Source organism: Eptatretus burgeri, chromosome 6, assembly GCF_056783735.1.
Source record: "Eptatretus burgeri isolate ZD-2024b chromosome 6, Ebu_testis_v1, whole genome shotgun sequence".
Taxonomy (NCBI): Eukaryota; Metazoa; Chordata; class Myxini; order Myxiniformes; family Myxinidae; genus Eptatretus; species Eptatretus burgeri.
Genome location: NC_140966.1, coordinates 4,703,978 through 4,729,389, shown reverse-complemented (window position 1 = coordinate 4,729,389; position 25,412 = coordinate 4,703,978). Strand labels below are relative to the sequence as shown.

The 25,412-nt window shown below is 41.8% G+C and overlaps 1 protein-coding gene across 5 annotated transcripts in view; it reads left to right on the top strand.

The window, feature by feature from the left end:
* Positions 1 to 25,412, top strand: part of CYP20A1 (cytochrome P450 family 20 subfamily A member 1) — a 45,368-nt gene that overhangs the window by 11,687 nt on the left and 8,269 nt on the right. For all 5 annotated transcript variants that reach the window (XM_085883779.1, XM_085883778.1, XM_085883781.1 and 2 more), the window contains 6 exons: positions 5,126 to 5,292; positions 11,678 to 11,817; positions 12,043 to 12,210; positions 14,828 to 14,906; positions 22,271 to 22,395; positions 22,570 to 22,624. In XM_085883779.1, the coding sequence (XP_085739905.1) occupies positions 5,126 to 5,292; positions 11,678 to 11,817; positions 12,043 to 12,210; positions 14,828 to 14,906; positions 22,271 to 22,395; positions 22,570 to 22,624 (734 nt within the window). The remainder of the gene's footprint in view (positions 1 to 5,125; positions 5,293 to 11,677; positions 11,818 to 12,042; positions 12,211 to 14,827; positions 14,907 to 22,270; positions 22,396 to 22,569; positions 22,625 to 25,412) is intronic.

The following is a 25,412-nucleotide window of genomic DNA, read 5'->3' as shown; positions in this document are numbered from 1 at the left end:
TCACAATACTTCCGATGTAAGGCAATCGTTACGGCTGACGAATGAGGTTAGTGGAGCAGTTGAGGGTTTCGGTTGCGTTGGAGTTGGAGCATCTGTGCTCCCCTGCCCTTCATTTGCCTTCGATGATCCAGAGACGAAATCTCGAATGGTGCATCCACCAGCTGCCTTCTTTTGCTCCAGTAACTGCTTGTGTTTCGACCCTTTTCCGTGGCTCCGAATGGCAGGCTCACCCATGTTCGAAATGTCAAAAATCTTCGGGCAGACATTACACTCTGCACTGTATTTATTTGTGCCGCACTCCAACCAAGATACGTATTCCAGATGTTTGAGCCAGCGCTCGTTGAATATGCACTTCCCGGGGGGGGGGCATAGTTCACGATAGCTGAAGTGTGTAAACAATCCAATTCACAAAACATAAAGAAAGCGCGGGATAACTCGCACATGCGGTCGTAAAGGACCACTTTTTGTCGCTAATAAGATACAACATTAATATTATTTACGACAAGCTACAACGTTTAGAAAGTAGTCTCCCTTGGCATATTTACGAGACGTTGACAAGGTGATCGTCGGAAATTCAAAATATAATTTTTTAAGGAGTTTTCGGGAGTTCAATTTGATTTTTAAGCATATTCCAGGACATTCCAGGATAGGAAGAGAATTCCAGGAGTTTTAAGGACTTTCCAGGAGCCGTGCGAACCCTGATTATATTCGTACATAAAATCATGAACCTTCAAATCATTTAAGATGTTTTTATCAATGTATTTGTAGCCTGTATGCAAGAAAAACTAAAAGTCATAAATTTTCCTTGATTTGCGGTATTTTTTGTTTTGGGGGGTGGGGTAACAATAATAACAATAACATTTATAATGTACATCTAACTTAAAATATATTTTGTTATTTTAGTTTATGATTAAATTTTCTTTAAATTCACGTATTTAAACATGGTCTCCATTAATTAGGGGATGGGCAAAAAACTTCCGTCCCATTTTTTATGAAAACAAAATCATCTGTTCTACAATGTATCAGCACTGGACTATCAGTGCCTGTAATTGCAAACACTAAATGCTCGGCGAGCTTCAACAACTGTTTTGAAAAGCAAATAACATGAGCTACGTGCCTAACAATTTTCAAGAAGATATAGCCTATAATAAGAGAGAACCATTAGTTTTAAATAGAATGTCTTCTTCTGTCTTACATTGGTTTCAGAAAAGTTTATTTTGGGATGGGGTTATTAAACGGCGAATAACACATAAGGCTACCACCAATGCAATGCTATCGCATAGCTTCTGACTGTGGAGATGTGTATACCGTATACCCTGCGAAAAATTATGATGGGCATTATTCCCCTCGGATGGTACTGGTGGCCAAAAATTACCGGGTCGGGCTCATGGCCAAGGAGGGACTTTAGGTGGAGCCAGGTGAGTGGGTGGGCGGAGTCAGCGACGAGTGTGTGAAAAAGAAGACTGCATGAAGCAGGCGCACGCAGAGACCGATCCAAAGCCAGGCAAGGAAGATGAGGATGACCATGACTCTCTGGATGGCTTTGTGATCCGTCATTTATAGGCCCTCCAGTGCAGGGCGGGGAGCCGCCCCAAAGGGATGCATTGTCACCCGAATTGGGCGCTGCCATTGGGCCCCGGCCACCACACCACATGGCCGGAAGCGGCCTCACTGGTGCATCCGGCGATACCTCGCCAGGCTGTGGAATTCTCGCTCTGAACCCCACGATATGAATCGCCTTGCACCAAACTCCCAGGCCATGCTCCGGCGACTGGCCGAGGGCCGCGATATAATCAGACCTAACTATGAGATCCACACAACACACTTCGTCCTGTTTGACCCATTAGACATGAGGTAAAGGTGTAACTGTTATAATATATATATATATATATATATATATATATATATATATTTGTATATATATTAATGAAATAACTGTCTGGGGACCACTGTATGATGCATGCCATTGCCTTGGAGGAATGCATTGTCTAGAACCGCAACAGTATATGTATATATATATATATATATATATATATATATATATATATATATATATATATATATATATATATATATATATATATATTTTTTTTTTTACAGGTGTGGTAAAGCTAATGGCCTCACTTATAGTTGACTTCATCACAAGATGTAGTTCAGTGGTTCTCAACCTTTTTTTCCCCATGCACCCTTTTCACCATATGTCAAAATGTCATTCCCCCCTTTCCAAGATTGTCTGACTCAAAAGGTGCATTCCAAATAATATGCATATAATATTGAAAATCCTTTATTTTTTCTATATTAGTACATCTCCATTTACTTGGATTATTTTTATAGTGGAGTTTTACAAATTCAATAGCAATAGAAAATGTTTATGGATTTTAAAACTTGAATAAAAGTCGTTATTTTTTATATTCATAACTAATTACTTAACAGACGAAAGTTACTGAAACATACTTCAATAAACAAAAAGTTCAATAGAATGCCAGGGTATTGTAATTCATTTTATTCTGATGAAGATTACAGTCAATGAGAAACCTGTGATTGTTTTTTCTTCGTCAATTCTTGGATACGCCGAGGAGTGCTTTAAAGGGTGTCATTTTCAACCTCCAATCTACTTCGTTGCTTCGTTTTCATTTGCATTGTATTTCAACACAGTTGAAAAGCCTGACTCACAAAGATATGTCGACACAACTGGAAGCATTGCATGGATAGCTCTTTCTGCCACTTTTGGGTAGGAATCGCACATCAAGGGCCAAACTTCTGTGACTGATTTCTCATTGAACATAGCTCTTGCTCCCGAATCAGTCTTCAGCTCCAGAAATTTATCTTGACAATCATCAGGAACTTTTTCAACTCACAATTTAAATGGATTTCGCACTAAATCCAACTCCTCATCACTGAGTTCAGGAAAATATCTGCTGAAGTCATTTTCCAGTGCTGTCAAATACTGCAAAATTTCATTTTTTGCAAATTCTGAAAGCACGTGGTCTTCACCACGAGCAACAAGAATTGATGACAATTTCTCAAACATTGCAACATTTTTGATCTTGACCTTTCTCTTCCAATTTTCCAGCTTGCTCATGAAAGCTTTCAAGGAATCCATGAATTTTATGATGTTTGTATTCCTTCCTTGCATCTGAAGATTCAGTTTATTCAGCTGCTCAGAAATGTCAACCAAATAGGCAAGGTGCATGATCCATTCCTCATCATCCAGCCAGGCAAAAAAAATTCCATCTTACCCTGAACTTCAAAAAATAATTTGAGCTCATCTCTAAGCTCAAATACTTGCTCAGTTACATTTCCTCTTGAAAGCCATCGAACATTTGTGTGGAAAAGAAGCAAATGATGGCCTGCATCCATGTCAATACATAACTGCTTGAAAAGTCATGAGTTGAGAGCTCCTCCTTTGATAAAATTCACAATTTGAATTTTTTTATCCAAAACCTTCCCGAGTAGAGCTGGAAGTGTTTTTGAGGCCAGTGCCTGACGATGGATCATATAATGAATGCCTTTCACTTTTGGAGCTCGCTTTTTGACACAAACTTGAAATCCAGATTTTGTCCCCAACGTAGCTGGTGCTCCATCTGTACAGCACCCACAGACATTATCCCCCAAAATATTTTCTGATTCAAAGAAAGATGAAACCTTTTCCAAAATATCTGAGGCCTTGGTAGTTGTTTCAAGAGGAGACAAAAGAGAAACTCCTCTTTAAATGAACCTGAGTGAACATATCTTGCAAACACCAGCAACTGGCAACACGATGCCACATCAGTCGATTCATCAAGTTGAATTGAAAATACGCCAATTGCTGCAGACTTGATCTCCTGCACAACTTGATCCTTGATGTCAATGGCCATGTTGCTGATCCCCCTTTGAACAATACTGTTTGATAGTGAAACTGTTGCAAGTTTTTTTTTTCTCCAATCCATTTCCCAACACAATTTCCAACATTTTGAGAATGCAAGGTTTAATCAAAGTTCCCCAATTGTATGTGTTTTTTTTTTTTTCTGCTTTGCTATCTCCAGTGCTACGACGTAAGAAGCTTCAATAACCTTTTGGTTCATTTGTTGGAATACCGCTGTTTAATCCAGCTTCATCTTTTTCAGAGCATTCCCGTGACGTTCAAAAAAGCTTTTGTCCTTGTCCTTGTGTTGAGGATGAATATTCTGCAATTGTTGCTTCAACTTTGTTGGTTTCATAGAATCATTTGACAAAGCTTTGCTACAAATAACACATTGAGGCTTTTCTTCTCCATTGATGATGATGGATGTGAATCCATATTGAATATATGAATCATCGTACCCTCTTTTTTTGACACTCATGATGGGCTCCAAATTCTGCAAATAAAAAAACAAGAATAAGTCAAAGATAACTATAAATGGAATATTTCCACAGATAAAAAAGTGAAATATTTATCTTTATTTTAAATTTAATATGTGACATTGAATAAACTTTATTGAATGCCACAGATTAAATTAAAAACAAACTACAATTCTACAGATTGTACATAATATACAGGACATCACACCCTTATTCAATAAAGTGTGATGTCCTGCAGATTATGTCAAATGTGTGGAATTGTAGTTTGTAGAAAGATCAATATTCCAACAGTTTGAGTCTGCCAATCTGTGGTCCCAATTCCTACCTGAAGCCCTAAAATCCCCCCCCCCCGGTTGATAACTCCTGATGTAGTTGGAATTGCTTGTGGGCTATGCACCCATCGTGCTGGAAATAAGTCAGCATCCTGTAAAACATTTGAAAAATCACCACTGTTCATGATCAATTTTGAATCTGGTTCACACGATGCTGCAATACTGCTGGGCATGTTCGCGAGATAGTCACAACAAAGCAGCTCTTCCAGTAAACGTAATGGTATCTGCTTTGCTGAAATATAACCAGTTAACATTTCAACACTTAAAGTTATGTCCAACTGGAATTAAAAAAAAAAAATGTTTTCAAGCACTGCAATTGCCAAACACAAACTTTGCCTGAAGATATCTTCATACAGTAATAAAAGTACATGTAACTTTTGAAATACCTGTGGTGTAACACTTGATTTTTATCGTTTTTTTTTCTAAATTTAATGCAAAGTTCTCTTTTATTCCCATGGAAATGTCTCTTGCAGAGATGGTAACTTAGCGGACATTGTTGCTGCTGGCAGCCTGCACGCATTTCTGGAGCGCCTACATCGCACTCATGGACCAGCATCCTCGTTCTGGTTTGGCCGGCGCCTCGTTGTTAGCTTGGCTTCACTGCCTCTCCTCAGAGAACACATAAACCCCAATTGCACTTGTGAGAGTGGGAACAAGGAAATGCTTCATAATTTATTATTATTATGGATGGTTTAATTTTTTTCTGATTATTTTTCACTTTTCCTGTTTTACTGTACTCGCATTTACATTTCTTTGTTGATTTATTCATTCCAATTATTTCATCAATTTAATTACTCAAATATTTCAGTTGAAGACCAAAAGCCATGTCAAGTGCAAAATTTTATCGATGTTGCAAATGGAATTGAAAAATACTTAAGAATGTTGAACATTTGGAAAACCATTGGTATATTACCTTTTCTGTTGTCATGCAGATTACAATTTTGTTGAACAAAAACAAAAATGGGGGTCGTTGGGAAGGTCTGTATTTGAAACGAAGGCTGTCCAGCTGGCAGGTTTCAGTTCTAACATTTTGACCACTGCGTGGTCTTCATCTAGGATTGCGCAGGAATCTTGTGATCGTGTTAATATTCTCCTAAGAGGAAGGGAGCACCATGTGACTGCAATAAGCACATGGTCAGCCCAAACATCGTTTTCATCATTACCATTTTTGATGACTTTCCAAAGCAGACCATTACATACAAAGAATGTAAATTCTAAGTAAGAAAAACAAGAATTGGGGTCCCAAAACAAATTTCCAGTGACAGAGCAATCTGAAAAAATAATACAGGAAGCAATTGTTCACGTCGTCCAGAGGCACCGGTGCTCTTAGCCTCACTACTACTACTACTACTATCACTACTACTCCTACTATGACTACGACTACTACTACAATACTTATTTAATGCTCACAATTATTTCCACCTTTTTGTGGAGTTGGCCAGGTAAAGTCTGGCTGAGGTCTTGTATAGGCTTGACATTCAATTGGAGTTGGTTTGGGCAGAAATTTGGAATTTGGCCAGGATGCCAGTGATAACTCACCAACACTTTGCAAATGACACCATTACATCTTTAAGGTCTACCATCTAATCCTAGCAGACAAGACACCCAGCTTAAAGTAAATCTGAGGGACAACACACTTTGTGATTCAACTCCCTGCATGTGGTGCGTGATTCCAACGGTTTATTGTCAGGCCGAGAATGGAACCCAGACTAGACAGTTCAAAGACAAATGTTCAAAACCTCCGCACCATACTGTCGGACTCTCACGCATACCAGCTGCAATTGCACTGATCTCCTGACCACGGCTAATCTCCTTCACCACCCATCCGTTTCACTCTCTGCCCTACTTTATTTTATATTCCTTTGTACACACTTTCTAAGCCTGCCTCTCAACCCCTTTCTTTTAATTTTTGTCCTCGGTCTCTGTTAAACTCTTCAGGCTCACTCTGTTCTGTTCTTGCATATGGCAGCTTGGCTGCTGGGTAGCTATCTTTTCTTGGAAGCGTGGCTGCGCCGCTGATGCAGTGCCCTCTAAGTAAGCTGGTACTCATTTTGCTGACCTCAGAATGATGACAGGCTGAGTCAACCCAGCTGGTGATACTCGTGGTGTTAATTCAGCAGCCAACGGGATTTGAACTCAGGACCATGAGATTCTAACTTCAGGCTCACTGTCTCCCTCTCTCTCATTCCCTATGTCTCTCAGGTATTTTGCTCTGGGTCTCTCCATTACACTCTCCCTATTTCTTTGCTCTGTCACTGTCTCATTTTCTTTGTAGGGTGCTCCACACTCTCTTATTAAATTTCTGTCGTTCCACCAATGAGAGATCTTCCTTGTTGCTTGACATCCCAACTGTCAATGGGATGAATATAGTTATATATATTCCGACTACCTCCATAGCCTGGTGTTGGCGCAGTGGCTAGGGCAGCGGCTTGGGATCCAAAAGGTCCTGAGTTCAAGCCCCGTTGGGCCACTGAATTAATACACCAGGGGGTTGACTCAGCCTGTCATCCTTCCGAGGTCGGCGAAGTGAGTACCAGTGTACTGGGCCTGGTGTATAACCCGGTTAGAATAGGTGTACCAGATCCCTGTGTCGTAAGAGGCGACGAGGGTTGCATCAGGAAGGGCATCCGGCGTAAAACCTGTGCCAAATCACTATGCGGATCATAATGGATGATCTGCTGTGGCGAGCCCTAACAGGAGCAGCCGAAAGAAGAAGAAGAGAAGATATTCCGACTACCTCCATTAAGAATGCTTACTTGTAACTACACATACAGTTGTACATTTAACATGAATAATTACCTTAACTGCAATACATGACCAAAATCCATTTTCTAACAATATTTTCATATATTGTATAACGTGACCATGTGGGGTCTTTAGGGACTCAGACCTAATGAAGCAGGTGTTAAACTCTGCAGAATAGCCTTGAATGTTGAGGCAAATTTGGTATGAGCACACCAAATCACACCTGTTGTTTACGTTACAAATTTGATTTATACTGAAATAATTTGGCAGGCTTATTTTACCCAAAATAATTTATTATGCTTGAGGCAAGTCTGTTATCAAAATAACCACTCAGAAGGTGAGGAAAATACAGATTTAAGGAGTAATGAGATGGGGTGACAACACAATAAAGCAAAATGGATCCAGAAAAGAGAACCCAGTTGGCAGCGTGCTTGTACAAACACAAAAGTGGGCTGACACTTAAATGATGGCTTCCAGATACACACCCACATGAGAAAAAGAAGACACACGAAAGGAAAGATGGGAGGTAGATGGGGGTAAAGCATTCCCTCAGATGGGGTTTCTGTGCTAGTTGTAGTTCAGTGAGCAGACTCCCTCCATCCCATGCACGCATCCACAAAGTGAGTTGCTCCGGGTCAGCCTATGGAAAAGCACACGTGTGGCAGAGAAGCCAGAGAAGGAGCAGAAGACCCAAAAACAATCAAGCCCACTTCTTGTGAAGAATCTGATGTGTGGCATCACAATGTTTGCTCAATGGACCTGGTGCTTTCTCACCACATTACGTGATGTCTCGGGCCTAATCAGGGGCCAGTTATTGACCCTGTGATGTCACACACTTTTTAATTAAATAGTTAGGATTAGATAAAACGAAATGACATGTAATTAGAGAGCTCGTAGAACACCTTACCCTGCGCAGTCTTGGGTAACAAGGGCATGAGCGGGGTCTGCGAGCACCAAATTTTATTGGTTGTGATGATGTAAAATGCTGTGATATTTTGTCGAAGTACTGCTCAACAGAAGGGTTTTGAAAGTGCCAAAAAGGCAATTTGTGTTTTCCAGTGTTTAAGTATTTAAACAAAATAGAGATTTTAAAGGTTGTTGAAATATTAAAAAAAATATTTCGGAAGTTTACCACCATTGATGCAGTCTTTTACTCCACTTTATTTAACACCCTACATTCGTTTTTTTGTGTCCTTTATTACATCCTTAAAAACAGTAGGTTTCCTGTTTGGAATGATTTTCAATTTTGTTTGTTTATCTCACTCGTCTTTGTGCATGCACGATCAGGATGAATTCAGAGTCAAAGTACTGCTAAACTACAGGTTTGTTTTCGATTCGTATGCCGAGTCGTGTTCCAAAATATAACATTCAATTGAAATTAAGTTGTTCTTTGATCATAAACTGACGTTTGTATTCAGAAGGACAGGCGGACAAGGTGAACCAATTGCTTAACACTGCTTTTCGCTTTGCTCGCGTGGGGTAATAAGTGAAAATACAACGTGGTGGAAGGAAAGATGACAAGCTATTCTGGGCCAGCGATCGTGACACTGCTAATTTTGGTAATTACAAGATAATTGCACTATCACCGATTGGGAAATAACTGTCAAACTAATTGACTCGCTTATCCCCGAAGGCATTTTTCTCACAATATTTTGCAGATGAATGTTATTGTAATCTAGCTTGTATATTAATCTATGATTTATTTGAATAACCTCTGTGGCAAAACTTGTTTTTAATGACATAAAACATTGAGTTGTGTATTTTGGGTAAGAGAGGGTATTCAACTTTTGTTATGACCTTTATATGGGAGATCAGTAAAGTATCTAGTCATTAGGATAATGACTGATATGAATTAAACATTTTATCTTCCCTTTTTTCAACCGTTTCAAATTAGCTTTTCTAAATTTCATCTTCATGTACACAAACAGAGGATGTAATAATTGTAAAAATTATTTTGTGCAAGGGGGAAAGGGGGAGGAAAATAGAAATAAAATGTAATGAAAGAGAGAAGAAAATAGAAATAAAATGTCTGGAAAGAGAGAAACAAATGGAAACAAGTAAAAAAGACATAAAATGTCATAGCCCCCATTGCTTTAGCAATTTTGCTGTACGGAGTTAAAGGGCGAGCCCATGTTTATTTCCAGCTAATATGCCCACCTGATGTGTGGCATCACAATGTTTGCAATGAGGAAAATGGAAATAAAATGCAAGGAAAGAGGGAGGAAAGTGGAAATAAAATGTTAGGAAAGAAGGAGGAAAGTGGAAATAAAATGCTAGGAAAGGAGGAAAATGGAAATAAAATGTTTGGAAAGAGGGAGGAAAATGGAAATAAAATGTTAGGAAAGAAGGAGGAAAGTGGAAATAAAATGCTAAGAAAGCGGGTGAAGAAAAGGGATAGGTATAGGAGGTCGAAAAATGTTTGTGTAAATGAGGTGGGTCAGGAAAAATTGGGAAGGAGGATGTATGGAAGATGGAGGATTGACAATTCTGCATCTTATATCTTTTACAACTCATTATATAAATAAATATGACTGTTTGTAAATTTTGCTCTGTCCTCTCTCACTGCATCATGCATTGTCACAATCCTTCATTGTTATAATTAGCAATGTTGTAATTAACAAGTAACAAATTAACAATTTTGCATGCAGTATTTAAATGTACTTACGATGACTCCTTTTATACCATTTGGCCCAGTCGAAAGCAGACTTTGTGAAAGCATTCACCGTGCCAGATGACATCACAACATTTTTAGTGGGCAGCGCTTAAAGTCCAACTGTCATGGGATTGTTGTTGTCTCCGTTTATTGTTTTTGTAACAGTGTTGTTGTGTGGTGGTGTTGTTCTGTGCCCTCTCCCCTCATCAAATGCATTCCATCCCATCACCCAAAGTTAATGCCTTTGTCGTGCTTGTTAGCTCCTCTCTCACCACTTTAGGTATTGTCTCCAAACTTCATCGGCATAAATAACAAAGTTTTACATTTCTACTTACGACATCTAAATTTACTTCCAACTCCCTTTTGTTCCATTTGGCCCAGTACAAGGTAGACTTGTCAAAGGATTTGCCATGCTGGATTTTTTCACGGCAGTCCGGTTGGAAGCGCTTCAAGCCCAACCTTCACGAGATTGTCGTCTCAATTTATTCCGCTTGTCACAGGATTGTTATTGTTCTTCTATGATCTTGTGATTATTTATTTCAGTATGCTGTTTGTGATGATGATGCTTAAACCAAAACAAAGGAAATCTCACTCACATTTAAAATGCAATGACGTGTTGTAAATGAAGTCCAGCTGATTATTACTCCGTCGTAGTCTCTCCAATGCTTGGTGAAGGAAGGAAGGAAGGATTTATTGGTGTTGAGCCGCTGCAGGTTTAAAATGGCGTCGAAGATGACAAGCAGAAGAGACTCGTTCATTGTCATTGTAGTTATTTAGCCAAACAAATGAAATCCACTTCATTCAATAGTCCTGGTAATGTCAAACAAAACTCACTTTTAAATAGTGACGTGTTGAGTGACTCTTGAATAAGGATGGGAAAAGGCTTTCAAGTAAAGGCGTGCGAGCTTCGAACATATCATGATGACGAGCTCTCGTTTGTACTGGCCTTCCAGCATCCCCTGAGTTGATTGGCTCTCTGGAGGGATGCAACTGATTGGCTACTCGAGTTCACGTGTTTGCTTTATTACAAATATTCGCAAAATAAAGAATAATGAATTGATGAGTCACTACAACCTCGTTCCATTACTCTTCCTTGATGGGTATATCTGTTAGTTTGTAATAAATATATGGCACCATAGTCCTTTTACAACAGTTTTGACATTTCAACTGACTAATCACCCTTAATTTACTTTATTTTTGTTAGCGTACAGACTTACTGATGAACCTTCATAGTTTAATGGAATGGATAGGAACAAAAGTGCTGTTTCTTGAAAATGGGGAGTTAATTGTATACCAAGGTGATTATCTTGTATATTATTTCCGAGTTTGTGGTTTCGTGTCGCGCTATCTTCGACTTTGTTCTGCGCTCGAGTAACGTGATATTCGGCTTCCATTATCTCAAAGACCATATGAGGTGCATGGTACAAAAAAAAGTAAATAAAATGGTTCTGAAACAGTGAAATCGTATTCCACTTACTGCATTAAAGTAAAATTACTACTGATACTCTGCATCAGTTCCTTTCTCAAACACACCCACCCCAACATGTCGCGCAGAGCGTGGGTTATGCTAATTACTATTTATGGCACCAAAGATGGGTAATCCATCGACACAACCTCACCCCACTAGGTGATCCATTTGAAGCCATGCTGAAGTCACTTCTGGGCTTCGAGGCCAAAGGAACCCATGTTGGAGATCACTTTCGCAGAAAGCTTTATGAAAAAGCAGTCAACAAAGCACTTCATGCCAGCATGGAAATGTTAATTGAGGTTAGTGAGAATGGATCTAATTTGTACACTGTCCAGTCATGCTTCTGTTCAATTTATATAGCAGGTTGAACTTGAGAGAAAATTAAAGGACGGACGACTGCTTTTGTCGGAAGTATGAGGTCCCTTTACAATTTGGCATCCAGGGCAGCACTTCATTATTAATTTGCATCATTTCTAGAGAATAGCTCTGCCACTGAATACCACAGTAACCCTCTGTGCCAGCAGCTGTCGCATGAACTTCAGAAGCAATGGCAATCCCTGCCTATCGATGAGCACATCCCACTGCATCAGCATATGATGGGATTTGCACTGCGGGCCATCACCTGTGCAACACTGGGCCAGAGTTTTGCGGGGGGCAGCCAATTGTTGGCACTACGGCGAAACCACGACGCAGTGAGTGATGGTTTACAGAGGTCTCTGTATTTGTCATGAAAACTTTTTGTGACTTGATATCTTTGGCTGTTGTGACTAGTTGTTAAGGCCTTTGAAAGAAAGCATAACACGGGGACAATTGTGTTGTATCGATTGTGTTGTCTTTCGATCAGGTTATTAAATTGACATTGCATTGTACTTTGAATTATCTCTCTACATTTCTGTTATATTTTCAAGGGGATAAATTATATCAGGAGAAATGACTTCTTACATTATAAAGGAGGCGATTGCAAGGGGATCTGATGGAGATGTTTACGATTACCATCACCTCGTGTGCAGCCTGGAGGTTGCTGTTTTGTATTATTACTGGGAGTGTGTTTGTGCTGCTGATGCAATGCCCCTTGTTGGTTAGGGCAGGAATTTTGAATTGTGGTCTTCATGCGGGCACTAGCTCTCACCTACTCTTCGCGAAGGACACTGTGGGATCTTTAACGTCCACTGACTAATGCCAACAGACAGGACGCCCGTTTAACGTCTATCTGAGGAACGGTACACACATTGGATGACAGTTTATAGCTGGAGGGTGGTTCAAACTAAGGCTAGACAGCTTCGCGGAGGGTCTGCATGCATACTTCTGGCCCATCCTTCCACCTCTTACGTTTAGGATAATAATGTTTTTTCAGCAGAATGTAGAGTGAAGGAGCAGGGGCCACAGCCAGAGGGTAGAGAAAAGAAGAGTTAGGACAGCAGCACGGCAGGGTTCTTCCATTCTGCATAGTAGTTAATTATGGAAAAATGTAGTCGCAACAGAAACTGAAAATACTTTTAAACTGGAATTGGATTGGCACCAAGAAGCATTGGGGATAGACGGGTACATCATACATGGACATTGGCAGGACTAGTAGGTAGTTTAGTTATTGATGGATGACTTTGTACATGTCGAGGTTGTCATGTCTGAGGGCATTGTAAAAAGGTGAGTGTCCTGTTCATGTTTATTCATCCCTCATCCAATATTCCTCTTCAACTTCCATCTTCTCACTCCAAAAATATAATAAGTAAAAAAACACCATGGTGATGTTCTTGTGCCTGCCTCACTGTTGTCCTCAGTACAGCAGGAACTCTTCCTACCCCCTGTCCTCCCCGAATACCAGGCTAAATCCATTGATCATTTTTCGCACAATCATCAGGATGTTTTTCTCATTGATCAAGACTTTCAAGGAACACTTCAGATTTTACTTACTAATTCTCAAACTGTGAAAGAGACTGATATGAATGAGCGTAGACACCAGAAAGTGGACGTGTCATGTTTGAAACAAGAAAATACACTGTCCTTGTCCTTGTCCTACTGTATATATACTGGATGTACAAGCTGTTTCATAAGCCTTGTATAAAAAGCTAAATTAAATGCGTAATCTCAGTTAACATGAATAATCATGAAGACAAATTGCTTGCTAAATTAATCCGTTTTAACGACAGTCTGCTGTGTTTAAAATAGTACGAGCATTGAACCCGTTGAACCCGTCGCTTCATTGATGGTAGTGGAACAACATAACGTGTACATGTTGTAGTACAGTAATACTGTTTATTGAGTCAATATTTGCAATTGTTTTTATTCAAAAACATTTTGTCACTGCTAACAACTCGGCGTTAGTTTTATTAGCATGTACACTTATTCGCCAAAAAAACAATATTATGAATTTGTTTTATGTTACCAGGATGCCTGGTGTTGGGTTAGTGGTTAGGGTGGCTGGCTTGGGATCCTAGGGTGCTGAGTTCGAGCCCCGAGTTTGAGAACCGTTTTCCACTGAATTAACACCAGGGGGTTGACTCAGCCTGTCATCCTTCCGAGGTCGACGAAATGAGTACCAGTGTACTGGTCCAGGTGTATGCCCCGGTTAGAATAGGATAGGTGTACCATATCCCTGTGTGTCGTAAGAGGTGACAAGGGTTGGCGTCAGGAAGGGCATCCGGCCATAAAACATTGCCTCAAGAACGGAACCATGATTGCATGGAGCCCCCATAAAACTAACCCCTGCTCAGCAGGGAAAAATGGCTGTTAAAAGGCTGTTTTTATTTTTATTTTTTTTAATGTAACCAGGGATCAGACGTCATAAGTCTTATTTTTTTTTTTCAAGTTGCAAAATGCAATTGTCATGAATTATACACTGTTATGGAAGCCTAGCCTAGTGCTCATGACGCTGTAATGACGTGACAGACAGATTGATGGACGGATGGAGAAATCTGGGTACTTTAATATATAGATTATAATTTATGGTACAACACAATCTCTGTTTCATTAAGCTTATTGTTTCCCAAGCTTTTTGTAAACTGTCAGGAAAGGGTCATTCTGGGATATTCATGGCAGGCACATTGACCCTCTTTCTTAATTGTGTTTTTTAAACTGTGATGTTTAGAATGTCATTTGAAACAAAGTGCATTGAAAAAGGTAAAGTTGATGTATGCACAGTTTAATTTTCAGTTATAAACATCAAGAACATTGAATGTTATATCATAGAAAGACTATTTGTCAGAAACCTTATATGAATAATTAGGTTATTTTCTTACATGGCTTTTACCAATGTTCCTTGCATAACTCTGATGTACTGTAATGTGTATTATTTCTCTTTTCCACTGACAGTTGTGGTCAGAGATAGGAAAGGGATTCCTGGATGGTTCTTTGGAGCGTGATTTAAACCGAAGAAAACACTTTGATAATGGTGGGTTTTGGGGAGATGAATAATGATACTGAATACTACAACTGTACAGTGAATGTATGTAATATATGATTTGATGGACTAATTTGTGCTTTTAAGGTCACATTATCCTGGCTATGTGATATCAAGTTCAAAACAGTGCTGTTGTTTTTCCACACCTACTATCACTTCATATATTGGTTCCTCTTTTTTTTTTCTCTCTCTCTACAGAATTGAGGCTCAGGGAAGAGTAAGGTATAACTGACAGTGAGGAAAAACATCAAAATAATGAACAAGCAGGAAAAGAGGAGAGAAAGGAGGGTAATAAACTCTGACACGAGCAAATAAGATGGTTGGGTTCAGATCAGGCATGCGAGCATGCGCCAGAGCAGCGCATCGCCACTTCCACTTTCCGCCGGTACCCCAGGTGCCTCCGTATGGCCATCCCTCAGGCAGTTTCCTGGCCTATTCCCATCTGTTTGAGATGCCAATGAACCATGAGGCTTCCTCGACTCATGAGGCTCCCTCGGTCAGAGAATCTGGTGAGTAGGTTCAATGTCAGGAAAACGAGCCACACATCCATACAGCCGCAGCTGACACTCACGGATTAGGCAAGAAACAAATCTCATCTGAGTCTCTCTCAGCAAACGCTCGTAGACACAATGTCCGACCACCGATAGCCAAGGATTCTCCGAAGAGATCTGCTACCGAAAGAGTTAAGTCTTCATCTCAGATCCTTGGAGAGTCCAAGTGTCACATCCATAGAGCAAGACTTGAAGCACTGAGGACTTAAAGACTTGGACTTGATCTGTCAGGAATATTGGTGAGAACATTGGTTATTCTCTCCTCAATTTCATCAAGGTTTTCTTGGCTTCATGCTATTGGACACCATTATTTACATTGTTTCATGAAAATCGGTTCATAAATATAGCTACGACAACAATTTTAGATTGGGTATTGACTTATCATACACCCTGTAGTTCAGTAATCAGATTGATTTGTTTGGTGGCACCCCATGAGGATCCTCCAGAGGGCATCCCAATTCACTGAATCAAACACTTTGCAGAGATCAACATAAGTTGCAAGCAGCCCCTGACGAAACTCTCATCTCCATTAGGTGAGGACACAAAGAGCAAGGATACGCTTAATCATTGGCCTCTTTGGTGTAAAGCCTGACTGCTCTGGGCGCTGGGTGACAAACCCCATCAATAATTATCCAAGCAATGACCTTGCACAGTACTGACAGCAGCATCACCCCTCTGTAGCAGTTGCAGTCCTGTTGATCAACCTTCCCTTTCCAGAGAGGGACAACAAAGCCTCTCCTCTCGTCAGTTGGGATGAAGCTTGTGTTCCAAAACAGAGCACAGAACTGCCTGATACAACACTCGTGCAGCATTTCCACCACCCTTGAAGTTCATCATGGATGCCACCAATCCCAGGAGTGTTGCCCCCTTTAAACCAGTTCTCCGCCGCCTCCTGTGTTTCCACAAACGAAGGCGGTTCACAGTTGATTGGAGGGTGAGCAATAAGGAGAGTAACACCCCTGACATCCAACTCAACAGCTGGTGGGTCAGCCTGTTAAAGCCGCTCAATGTAATCGGCCCAGCGGGCCTTCACTTCAGATTCCTCTATCAAGACCTCAGCACCCTCGACTCTAACTGCACTATACCGAGGGACAAGCAAGGAGGAATGCAATGCAAGGATTCCTCTGTAAGTTGAATGAGAATCACTTGACCACAGGTGATGCTCTATCCTTTTACAGATTCCTCGCCACATTGGCTTCCTTATCTGCCCTCAGCGCACGTAGTTTTACTCTTCATCTCCCTGAGCAGCTCAGGTCTGCCACCAAGTCTGGCTCTGTGACTCTGGTCAATGGTATCCAATGTCCTTTGGGAGACAAAGTTCCTCTTTGCCTGGCGGTGGGTTCCAAGACACCCACCGATAACATCAAAGGTGGTAGTCTTGAAGGCACTCCACAACTTTTCAGCATCCCCTGAAGCACGCAAATCTCCACGAGCATAGACCCTCCCACTGAAGCTGTTCGGAAAGTCCTCAACTACCCTTTTATCCTTGGGCTTGCCAATATCCAGCCTTGGCTGGGATGGTACCATTCTTTTGGAGTTGAGCCATAGCTTCAGAGTTGCTGCAACAAGCACATAGTCGATATTGAGGAGCTGAGCACTCCGGTAGACATTGCATGTCCGGAGCAACCTCCAGTGACTATCAATGAGAACATGGTCAAACGAGAACCCTTTGCCACACCATCAGCGTTGGAATAACAAGTTCAGCAATGAGGCTCTGGGTGCTGAAATGATTAACCAACCACCCTAAGTCCATGACATCTTGTGAAGTCAAGGAATTTAGTGCTATTTTGGTTCCTGGGTCCAGACCCATGGGGATCAGACCAACACATGTCTTATAACCATCCCTATCAGTGTTAGTCAATGCATTGAAATCCCCCAAGACTCAAAGAGTATCTCACCTGGGGCACTGATCTCATCCAGCCTAGAATGCCTCCTTCACAGTGAGATCACTCACCTCAGTTGGAGCGTTTACAGAGACCAGGGAAATCACACCCAGAGTGACAAATCCTCAGTCTCATAATATGCTTGTTAACTGAAGTTACCTCGATTATCATAGGAGTTGGCTTGCTGGACAAAGCTGCAGCAACTCCCTGGGCATGGTAACCATCAGAGCAACCAGACCAGTAGTAGGTTTATTCACCCACCATAATCTCACCACTATCCGATCCCCGTCCCTCAGAAAGTGCTGCAGTACTGATGTTCACATGCTGGAGTTCAGTTGACAGCATAGACAGGTGATAATACTCTCTTAGAGTGAGGGCATTCCAGGCATCTACCTGAAGGGACTGCTTCAGGTAACCCAAAGAGACCGCCGTCTGGTGGACGACACCTCAGCACCACACAAACAGACACCACCACAACTCGACCCAGCAGGGTTCCCCCATGGTTTTCTTCCTTTCAAAGAATGGATGTCCTGAAAGCTTTGCCCCAGTCACGTCATCCGGTGAGCTGTCCTGCAAAGGGCAGCTGCACCAGAGGTACTCCCATGGAGCAGGGTTTTCTTCGTTTTATTCATGGTTTTTTGTGTATGTGGCGGAATGAAGTGTTTTATGGTGGCTGGAGTGCAAATATGTACTGCTACCAGCCTCATAGAAAAAGGTACCCAAATGCAGGAGGATGTCCGCAATCACAGTTGGGCACCAGATATGAATGGCCGTTGGCTCATGAGGAGTTCCTCCACCTTTTGACAGGTTTTGTTTTAATCCTGCTGGGTGTCCATATCCATACACCCTCCTCACCAGGAAATTTGGTGGGGGAGATGTTTTAGTCGCCGACAACCCAACCATGAAACGGGTTAGTACAGGTTTACATGGTACCTGCAGCAAGTCAAGCCCCGGAGGATATGGACACCCAGTTGAATCCCTGGATGAGCGAACGAGACAGAACCTCTGGAAGTTGATTCCATAGATAGAAGAAGCGAGGCATTGAAGTATTGAGATATGCAGTCAGCCTGAATTTTAGAAGCATCGGTAGCTGGAGGGGATTGCTGGAAGGATATGTGCATCCTGGATAAGATGGGAAGTTTTGGAAGACTTGAAGAGTGGAGGGAGCAATCTTGGAGGTGAATAGATGGTCGAAAACAGGGAGACCATCGACCTGCCTGTGATGAGAGCAACACATCCTGTGCTTCGGCCAGTTTATAGGTTGATTATGCAAAATTCCATCCTTTGGTGTGTAAAGGCCCTTGTTTGACAAAATATTAGCCTGCAGTATGTATTTTTTTTTTTTTCAGTCCTGAGGGTGAAATTGTCACGGTGGGAATCTGGAATGGCCACAATGCAGAATGTGGTATGTTTACTGTGAGGACTCTGTTGTCCGGCCCGGCATGAAGAGAGCCAGTCGAAGAGGATTCACCAAAATGCAGTTTTATTGAAGTACCACACGCCAGCGGAGGTGATCTTAGCAGTTCAACCAGCACAGTGGAGAGCTACCAAAACCACACTGAGTCTTGCATTCAAAAACTTGCCCTTATATACAATCTATCTCTGGTTATACTCTAACCCTAGTTGGTGTGGCAAGATCTCCAAATGTGCACTCAGATATGAGCTAAGAGTTTTTCCCTTCCCTCCCCCAAGGGAGGGTGGAACAATCGAACAGCTTATTTTAGGGACCAGCAATTATCTTGGACAATCCCTCTCCCCTGCCCAGGCTTCTTATCACTGTGGAGTGTTTGAAGGACGAACAAAACCCCTATTAAGTTCACAAAGATGGTAAGAGTCAGGACATATCTAGCTTCAAACTAAACAAGAGCCCAGAAGTGGAATGCTTGAGAAAAACAAGATAAAGTTTAGCTTTACATGAGAAAGGACATGTCTCGGTTTGTTATCACTAAAATAACACAGCCAGTGCCTTCAGAGGGCATCTGGTGGACTGACTCACTGGTAAACAGTGCCACTAAAACTATAGAGTTTTAAAAATGCATTACAGAGTATATAAAAATGGGTTCGAATCCCTACATCTAACTAATATATGTATTAATTATGGATCGGATGTGACCATAAAATAGCACTCCTCACATTTACCACTTGTCCCACAATCCAAGCCCAGTCATGTGTTTAAAATAAAATGGCTTCCAAACGTTGGGTGCAATATTGTTAAGAATTTGGAAGTTTACTGCACTCAACATACAGGTCTGATAGATCAGTTATATCGGTAAGTACGTGTTGCCAGTTAGGGTCCCGTCCCTGGTCTAATGGGTAATTAAATGTTCATGCGCTGTGGAGTTGTTTTGACAGTTAGGGTTTTTCTTTTACATTTTTCCACCATCAAGAACTACAACAGCTGCGGACCACTCCAGCTCAGAATAAAACGACAAGAAACCCTCTGCTCCCAGCATTCTCCAAGCGCTCACTAGGGGAAGGGTCATGCCCCCACCCACCGATTTGCTTGGCGGGGCGCCAAGTAGAGGAAAGGTCAAGCCGCGTGTGAGAAACCCTCTGCTCCCAGCATTCTCTATGCGCTCACGAGGGGAAAGGTTATGCCCCCACCCACCGATTCGCTTGGAGGGGTACCAAGTGGGGAAAAGATCAAGCCACGCCTGGGTGAGCCACGCCTGAGAACGAATGATGCCTGAGCGAGCCACGCCTGAGAACGAATCACGCCTGAGTGAGCCACGCCTGAGAACGAATCACGCCTGAGTGAGCCACGCCTGAGAACGAATCACGCCTGAGCGAGCCACGCCTGAGAACGAATGACTCCTGAACGAGCATGCCGGAGAGGATCAAAAAGAACAGAGGATCTTCGCAGAGGTCTGTGTGTGTTGGTCGAGGTGGAGGTCTTGGTCTTGGCCTTGTCTTGGTCTTGGCCTTGTCTTGGTCGTCGTCAGCATCTTCTTCGTCCTCCTCTTCCCGATGATCAAGAGCTTGGAGACACCATCCACCACCGGAGCCGCAAGGGTGCGCGTGGTCTCTAAAAGGGATACGGAGGAGAGGTTTTTGACTGCCAGGACAAGCGCTGAGCGGAGCTCGGAAGGCTGATCGTGGCTCGCCGGTGCCTGGATTCAGCTCGCTCTCGCTAGTGCCCGGTCCGACTCCGCGTGAAGACCACACGAGGTGGACAGGTCCGAGACAGAATCTGGTCTTCAGTTCGACTGTCCTCCGGGCTGGAGGTCCGAATAAAGACCACTTTTGTCCGATTATTGTGTGTGTGTGTGTGTGTGTGTGTGTGTGTGTGTGTGTGTGTGTGTGTGTGTGTGTGTGTGTGTGTGTGTGTGTGTGTGTGTGTGTGTGTGTGTGGTGCCGCCAGTCCATAAGTAATGAATTGTTAAGTGCTTTTTGCTTGTACATAAGTGCTTATAAATATTCGGATAACTCTGCCCTGACGTGCTTCCCTCCTTCCCCACCTATTGTTTTATAAATATGCCCCATTTGTGAAATGTATCAGCTCGTTCGTGTCATTTCCTCCATTGGCTTAGCGTGTTGCGTGTTGGAAGATTAGCCAGGCCGTTGTGCCGCCGTAAGGGGACATTTGGACCGACAGAACTTCAGCAACCGTCCGCACGGGTTGGGCCCACGAACGGCTCGACTCGTACGGGTGCCGTTGAGGGTGTGGAGACTCGGTAAATCACTACGTGGATCTCTAGGTATTTTGAAAATTGGCAAATAACCCTATACCACGCGGTAGAAATATTGACCCTTCACGGTCCGATAAGGGACCTGTACTTTTCCGAAACAGTACGATCTAAATTCCGGGTGATCGGCGGAGTCGACTCTACGGCTCCATCTTGCGGTCGTGCTCGCCGCCAATACCCGACCCCGCAACAATATAACATCCACGTGCTATTAGAAAATAAGTCTACAATCAATAGAGTGATGCACAATATATTAGGTAATTGCTAATATCAATTACTTGTATAAAAATTATAGGATGTAGAATTTATGAAGTGGGCAGCAGTTTGCCTTTGGATTCACAAAGTTGGTTTTACATATATTTAATTAGTTCACAGTAATCAGTTCACTGATTACCTGGACATGACATACTTTCCTTTTCCTGCCACATGAGGGACCTGGAACAATGTCCCGTTTGGCCCACAATGTTGCTGGCATTGTTTTCGGAAAGCGGACTTTTGAAGGTGAGCCAAGCCGTAGTTCGAGGCTCAAAGAAACTTGATCACTTTTTGGGGGTTTGCAGATAAACATAAGAGGTGGTAGTGCACTGCTTTCTTGAAGCCCTGGAGGAAAGAACGAGACAACAGCCTCTGCAAGTTGGTTCCATAGATGAGAGAAGTGAAGAATAGAAGCATTGAGATTTGCAGTTGGCCTGGATTTTGGAAGCATAGGCAGCAGGAGGGGATTGACCTGCCTTTTCTTTAGTACCGTACACACTTCCTTTCTTGCCGCCGCTCACACAGGCCTCTTTCATAGCGGTTATATATGCATGTAAAGCGGACTAGTAATGGTGATGGCCATCCAGACTGGTCAACAGCCGTCACCGCAAATCTGCCTGTCTCTTTTCCCCGGAACTGAGTTGGCCCTGGCTCTGAATCCAGTTCGGATGTCTGCACGTATATTCTCACATTTGTCTCTTCTTTATCCTGTCGTTTTACTTTCGGATAAAAGTAGCACTTCTTTCTCTTTTGCTCTGCCCCTACAGCACAACCCCCCATCCCACCAATCAGCAAAAGCAAAGCACGACACAGCGTATGCAAGGTTTTAGCAGTATAATAACCCATGTTGCAATTTATGGAATAGAATAAAACAAATAATATCTCACTTGTAACAGAGATTCAAATTTATTAATCACTGAAGGGGTATGTGTTTTACATAACTGCTTACCTACAGTATAATCTGATACCGTGTCCCACAGCCTTACAAGAGATGAGAGTTAGAGTTGAGCGAGCCGTGGTGGGGACAAAATGTGGAGTATCAGAGGTTTCTAGCCCTACGGCTTTCTTGGACATCCTCCTACAAGGCTCGGACTCCTCAGAGCAGGTAGGTGAGTGCAAGGAAGGTTGGGATAACTGACTATTCGCGACTGACAATTTTGTTCAAAGGTGATTATTTAAAGTGCTGTATAATTTACCAGAGGATATCACTTATGCTTATACAATCAGACCGATTGCTGACTTTGTTTAGCATTTACATTGAGCTTTCCTCCTTTGGCAGGTTGTTGAAGATGCCATGACCTTCTGCCTTGCCGGCTGCAACATGGCAGCAAATTGTAAGAATCTTTTCCACTTTTTTTTTTTGGAAATAATTTTACAGAGTGGATAAAACCTGTAAAGTGGCGTATTTCCTGTCATCATTGCTTACAGTCTCATGCACTTCCACCTCTTGCAGTCACAGATTTTCTTCAGTACATATTGTTGCCCGGTCCAAATTCCAACGAACCATGCCAAAGCGGTCGCGATGGCCAACTGATTTGTCATTTTGAGTCGGATGATGTGCCTGTTTGCCACAATACCAATCCAATGGAACCACGGAGTTGGAACCACAATGGAACCCTTGGTGTCTGGCACCCCGAGCCTGACCTGCCTTATATACCCTCAGCCCCAACCGGTATCTGCGATGCACTGAGCCCCTCCACACTCGGCTGTGATTGGACTGCCACGTGGTCCATGGTCAGGGAGAACCCCTGACCATTTACCCAGATTGTGCTCACGGATAAGGGTTCGTGGTTGTGGCATTTTCCCTCCAGAACTTGTGCCGACTGCTTGTCACCACCCTTAAAAGGACACTTAGGCCTTAGTTATTTTATAACTTTGTTTACAGATCCGCCGACGGTATATTTGCCGAAAATGAAATATAAATATAAAACACATTTTTTGCCTTTTATATTTATAAATTTTCTGCCGAAGGTGCAAAAGTTTGAAAACCTGAAATGTAAACGTCGGCATTTATTTTCAAAATATAATTTCACGCACGCACACCAAAATGCCGAGTCCCCTTTAACCAAACTGCACAGTAGAGCTGCGCAGTAGTCTTCGGTCATGGCGTCTGAACAGTGGCCAGCATGGTTCAGATTGACTGGTTTCTGGGGCAAAAGTGATTGTTAAGAAGTATGTCAACGGTATATATTCAAGTGACTGTATTGTTGATTTAATCACGCAACATCTGGACGACGAATATTCTGGCCGAACGATTGCATCAATTCAGTGCAGCAGCAGGGATGATTTGCAGGCAACTCTCGATCGTGCCGATTTTGTTTCCGTCAAAAGTTGTACACCGATGTTCGTATTGAAAGATTTCAGTGCCAAGTACGTCAAAGTTTCCCTGCGAGATGCTGATATTCAGCCTTCAACGGATGTGAAATCAGCCTTTGATGTGCTCATGGGGATGGGGAGACGGTACGATCAGATGCCCGCTGAAAAGTAAGAGCTGGTTATGGCTCTGATTGACCGTTTTGAGTGTGTTGACTCCTAGTAGACACCTTTTTTTAAATCATATCTAGCACTATGCACTGGTGTACACGCACACATGCGCATCCATGCACATTTAGGGTTGATTAAAGTCGTCTTTAGCTGGAATCTTGATGAATTATATTTATATTCCATATTGTAAAAAGGCTTATATTTGTTTTAAAAGCATGATTCAATACTGGATGATGAAGGAATCTTTGTATGTTGATGGATTTTAAAACAATATCGTTTCGGGTTTCTGCCATGGTTGTGCCAATTCGAGGGTCACGTGAGCAGTGTCTGATTTTTGATTGGCTGCATACGTTTGTTCACCAACAAAGTCACATGTATAATGTTATTGATTCTGACACTTCCTGGATTTTGAATGGTGTATTTCTTGTTTCTTTTCTTTATATTGACAGGCCAGGTGGTAATGCTTTAAATCGGCTTTATATTGTAGCGGGATTTGTTTGTTATTCCTGGTGGTCTTAACTGTTTTAGGAACCATTACTGTTTTTCTGATTTTTCTGAAAGATGTGTTTTCATAGCCATTGTTTTTAATGAAACAGACACATTTTTACAAAACCTGGATGAGATCTTGCTCTGCGAGAATGATCTTTCAGTCTATGACTTGGACAGTAATTTTCTCAGCATTGTTTCCATTTGTTTGATGATCCAACAGGTTTCTATAAGAAAAACATGCCAGACTATATTGTAAAAACAAGTTTTAATCCTTCTTTATTGTTTTTCACATCAGATGATACAGTGAACATGGGCATCCTGCATTTGAATGGTCTTCCATATTCAATGTTTTCTTAGATCCTCCTGGTCTGGGATTTATATTTATTTTCCATGGAACATCTGAAAAAAAATCATAAATATATAATTTCTAAAAATTGAAATTATATTTATATTTCGACCTACCGACCCTACATTTTAGCTGAAGAACTGTGTAAACCAAGTTATAAAAATAACTAAGGTGTTAGGACAGATTACGAAGGTAAAAACATGAAAAAGGGTATGAATAGAAAGAGGTTTTAGACACACACATGTGTGGAAGGTTGATAACAGCTTTCTACACATAAAACAATACATATTCTTTATCACAATTAAATTATCTCGCACTTATTCTCATACATGCATTATGGGAAATAATTATCGTCATATTATGCAAAGTTACCCCCGAGAAGGCATTCCTACAACAATATTAATGTTCAATACACTGTACATCTTGGCTCTGCCGTGCTGGTGCGGGCAAAAGTATACTGCCAGCAGAAATCGGCCAGGAGGGAAAGAGGAAGGTAGAGAGAAGAGTAGTCTTTTTTTATTGTTAGTTTATTTATGTTGTTTATTTGTTGCTTGTAAATAGGAAAGTTAGGTACAATATCCTGTAAAAGTGTTCACCCCCCTCCCGCCCTCCAAATCTTTCACAATTTGATGCCACCTGAGCTTATTTCATGATGCTTTGAAAGCAAACTATGTATGTATGTGTATATATATATGTATATATATATATATATAGAGTTCACAAACCACTCCACAGTGATAATGCTGCAAAATGCAGATAAAATGAAAATAATTTTGATTAACAGAGGAAATCTGTGATTCTCA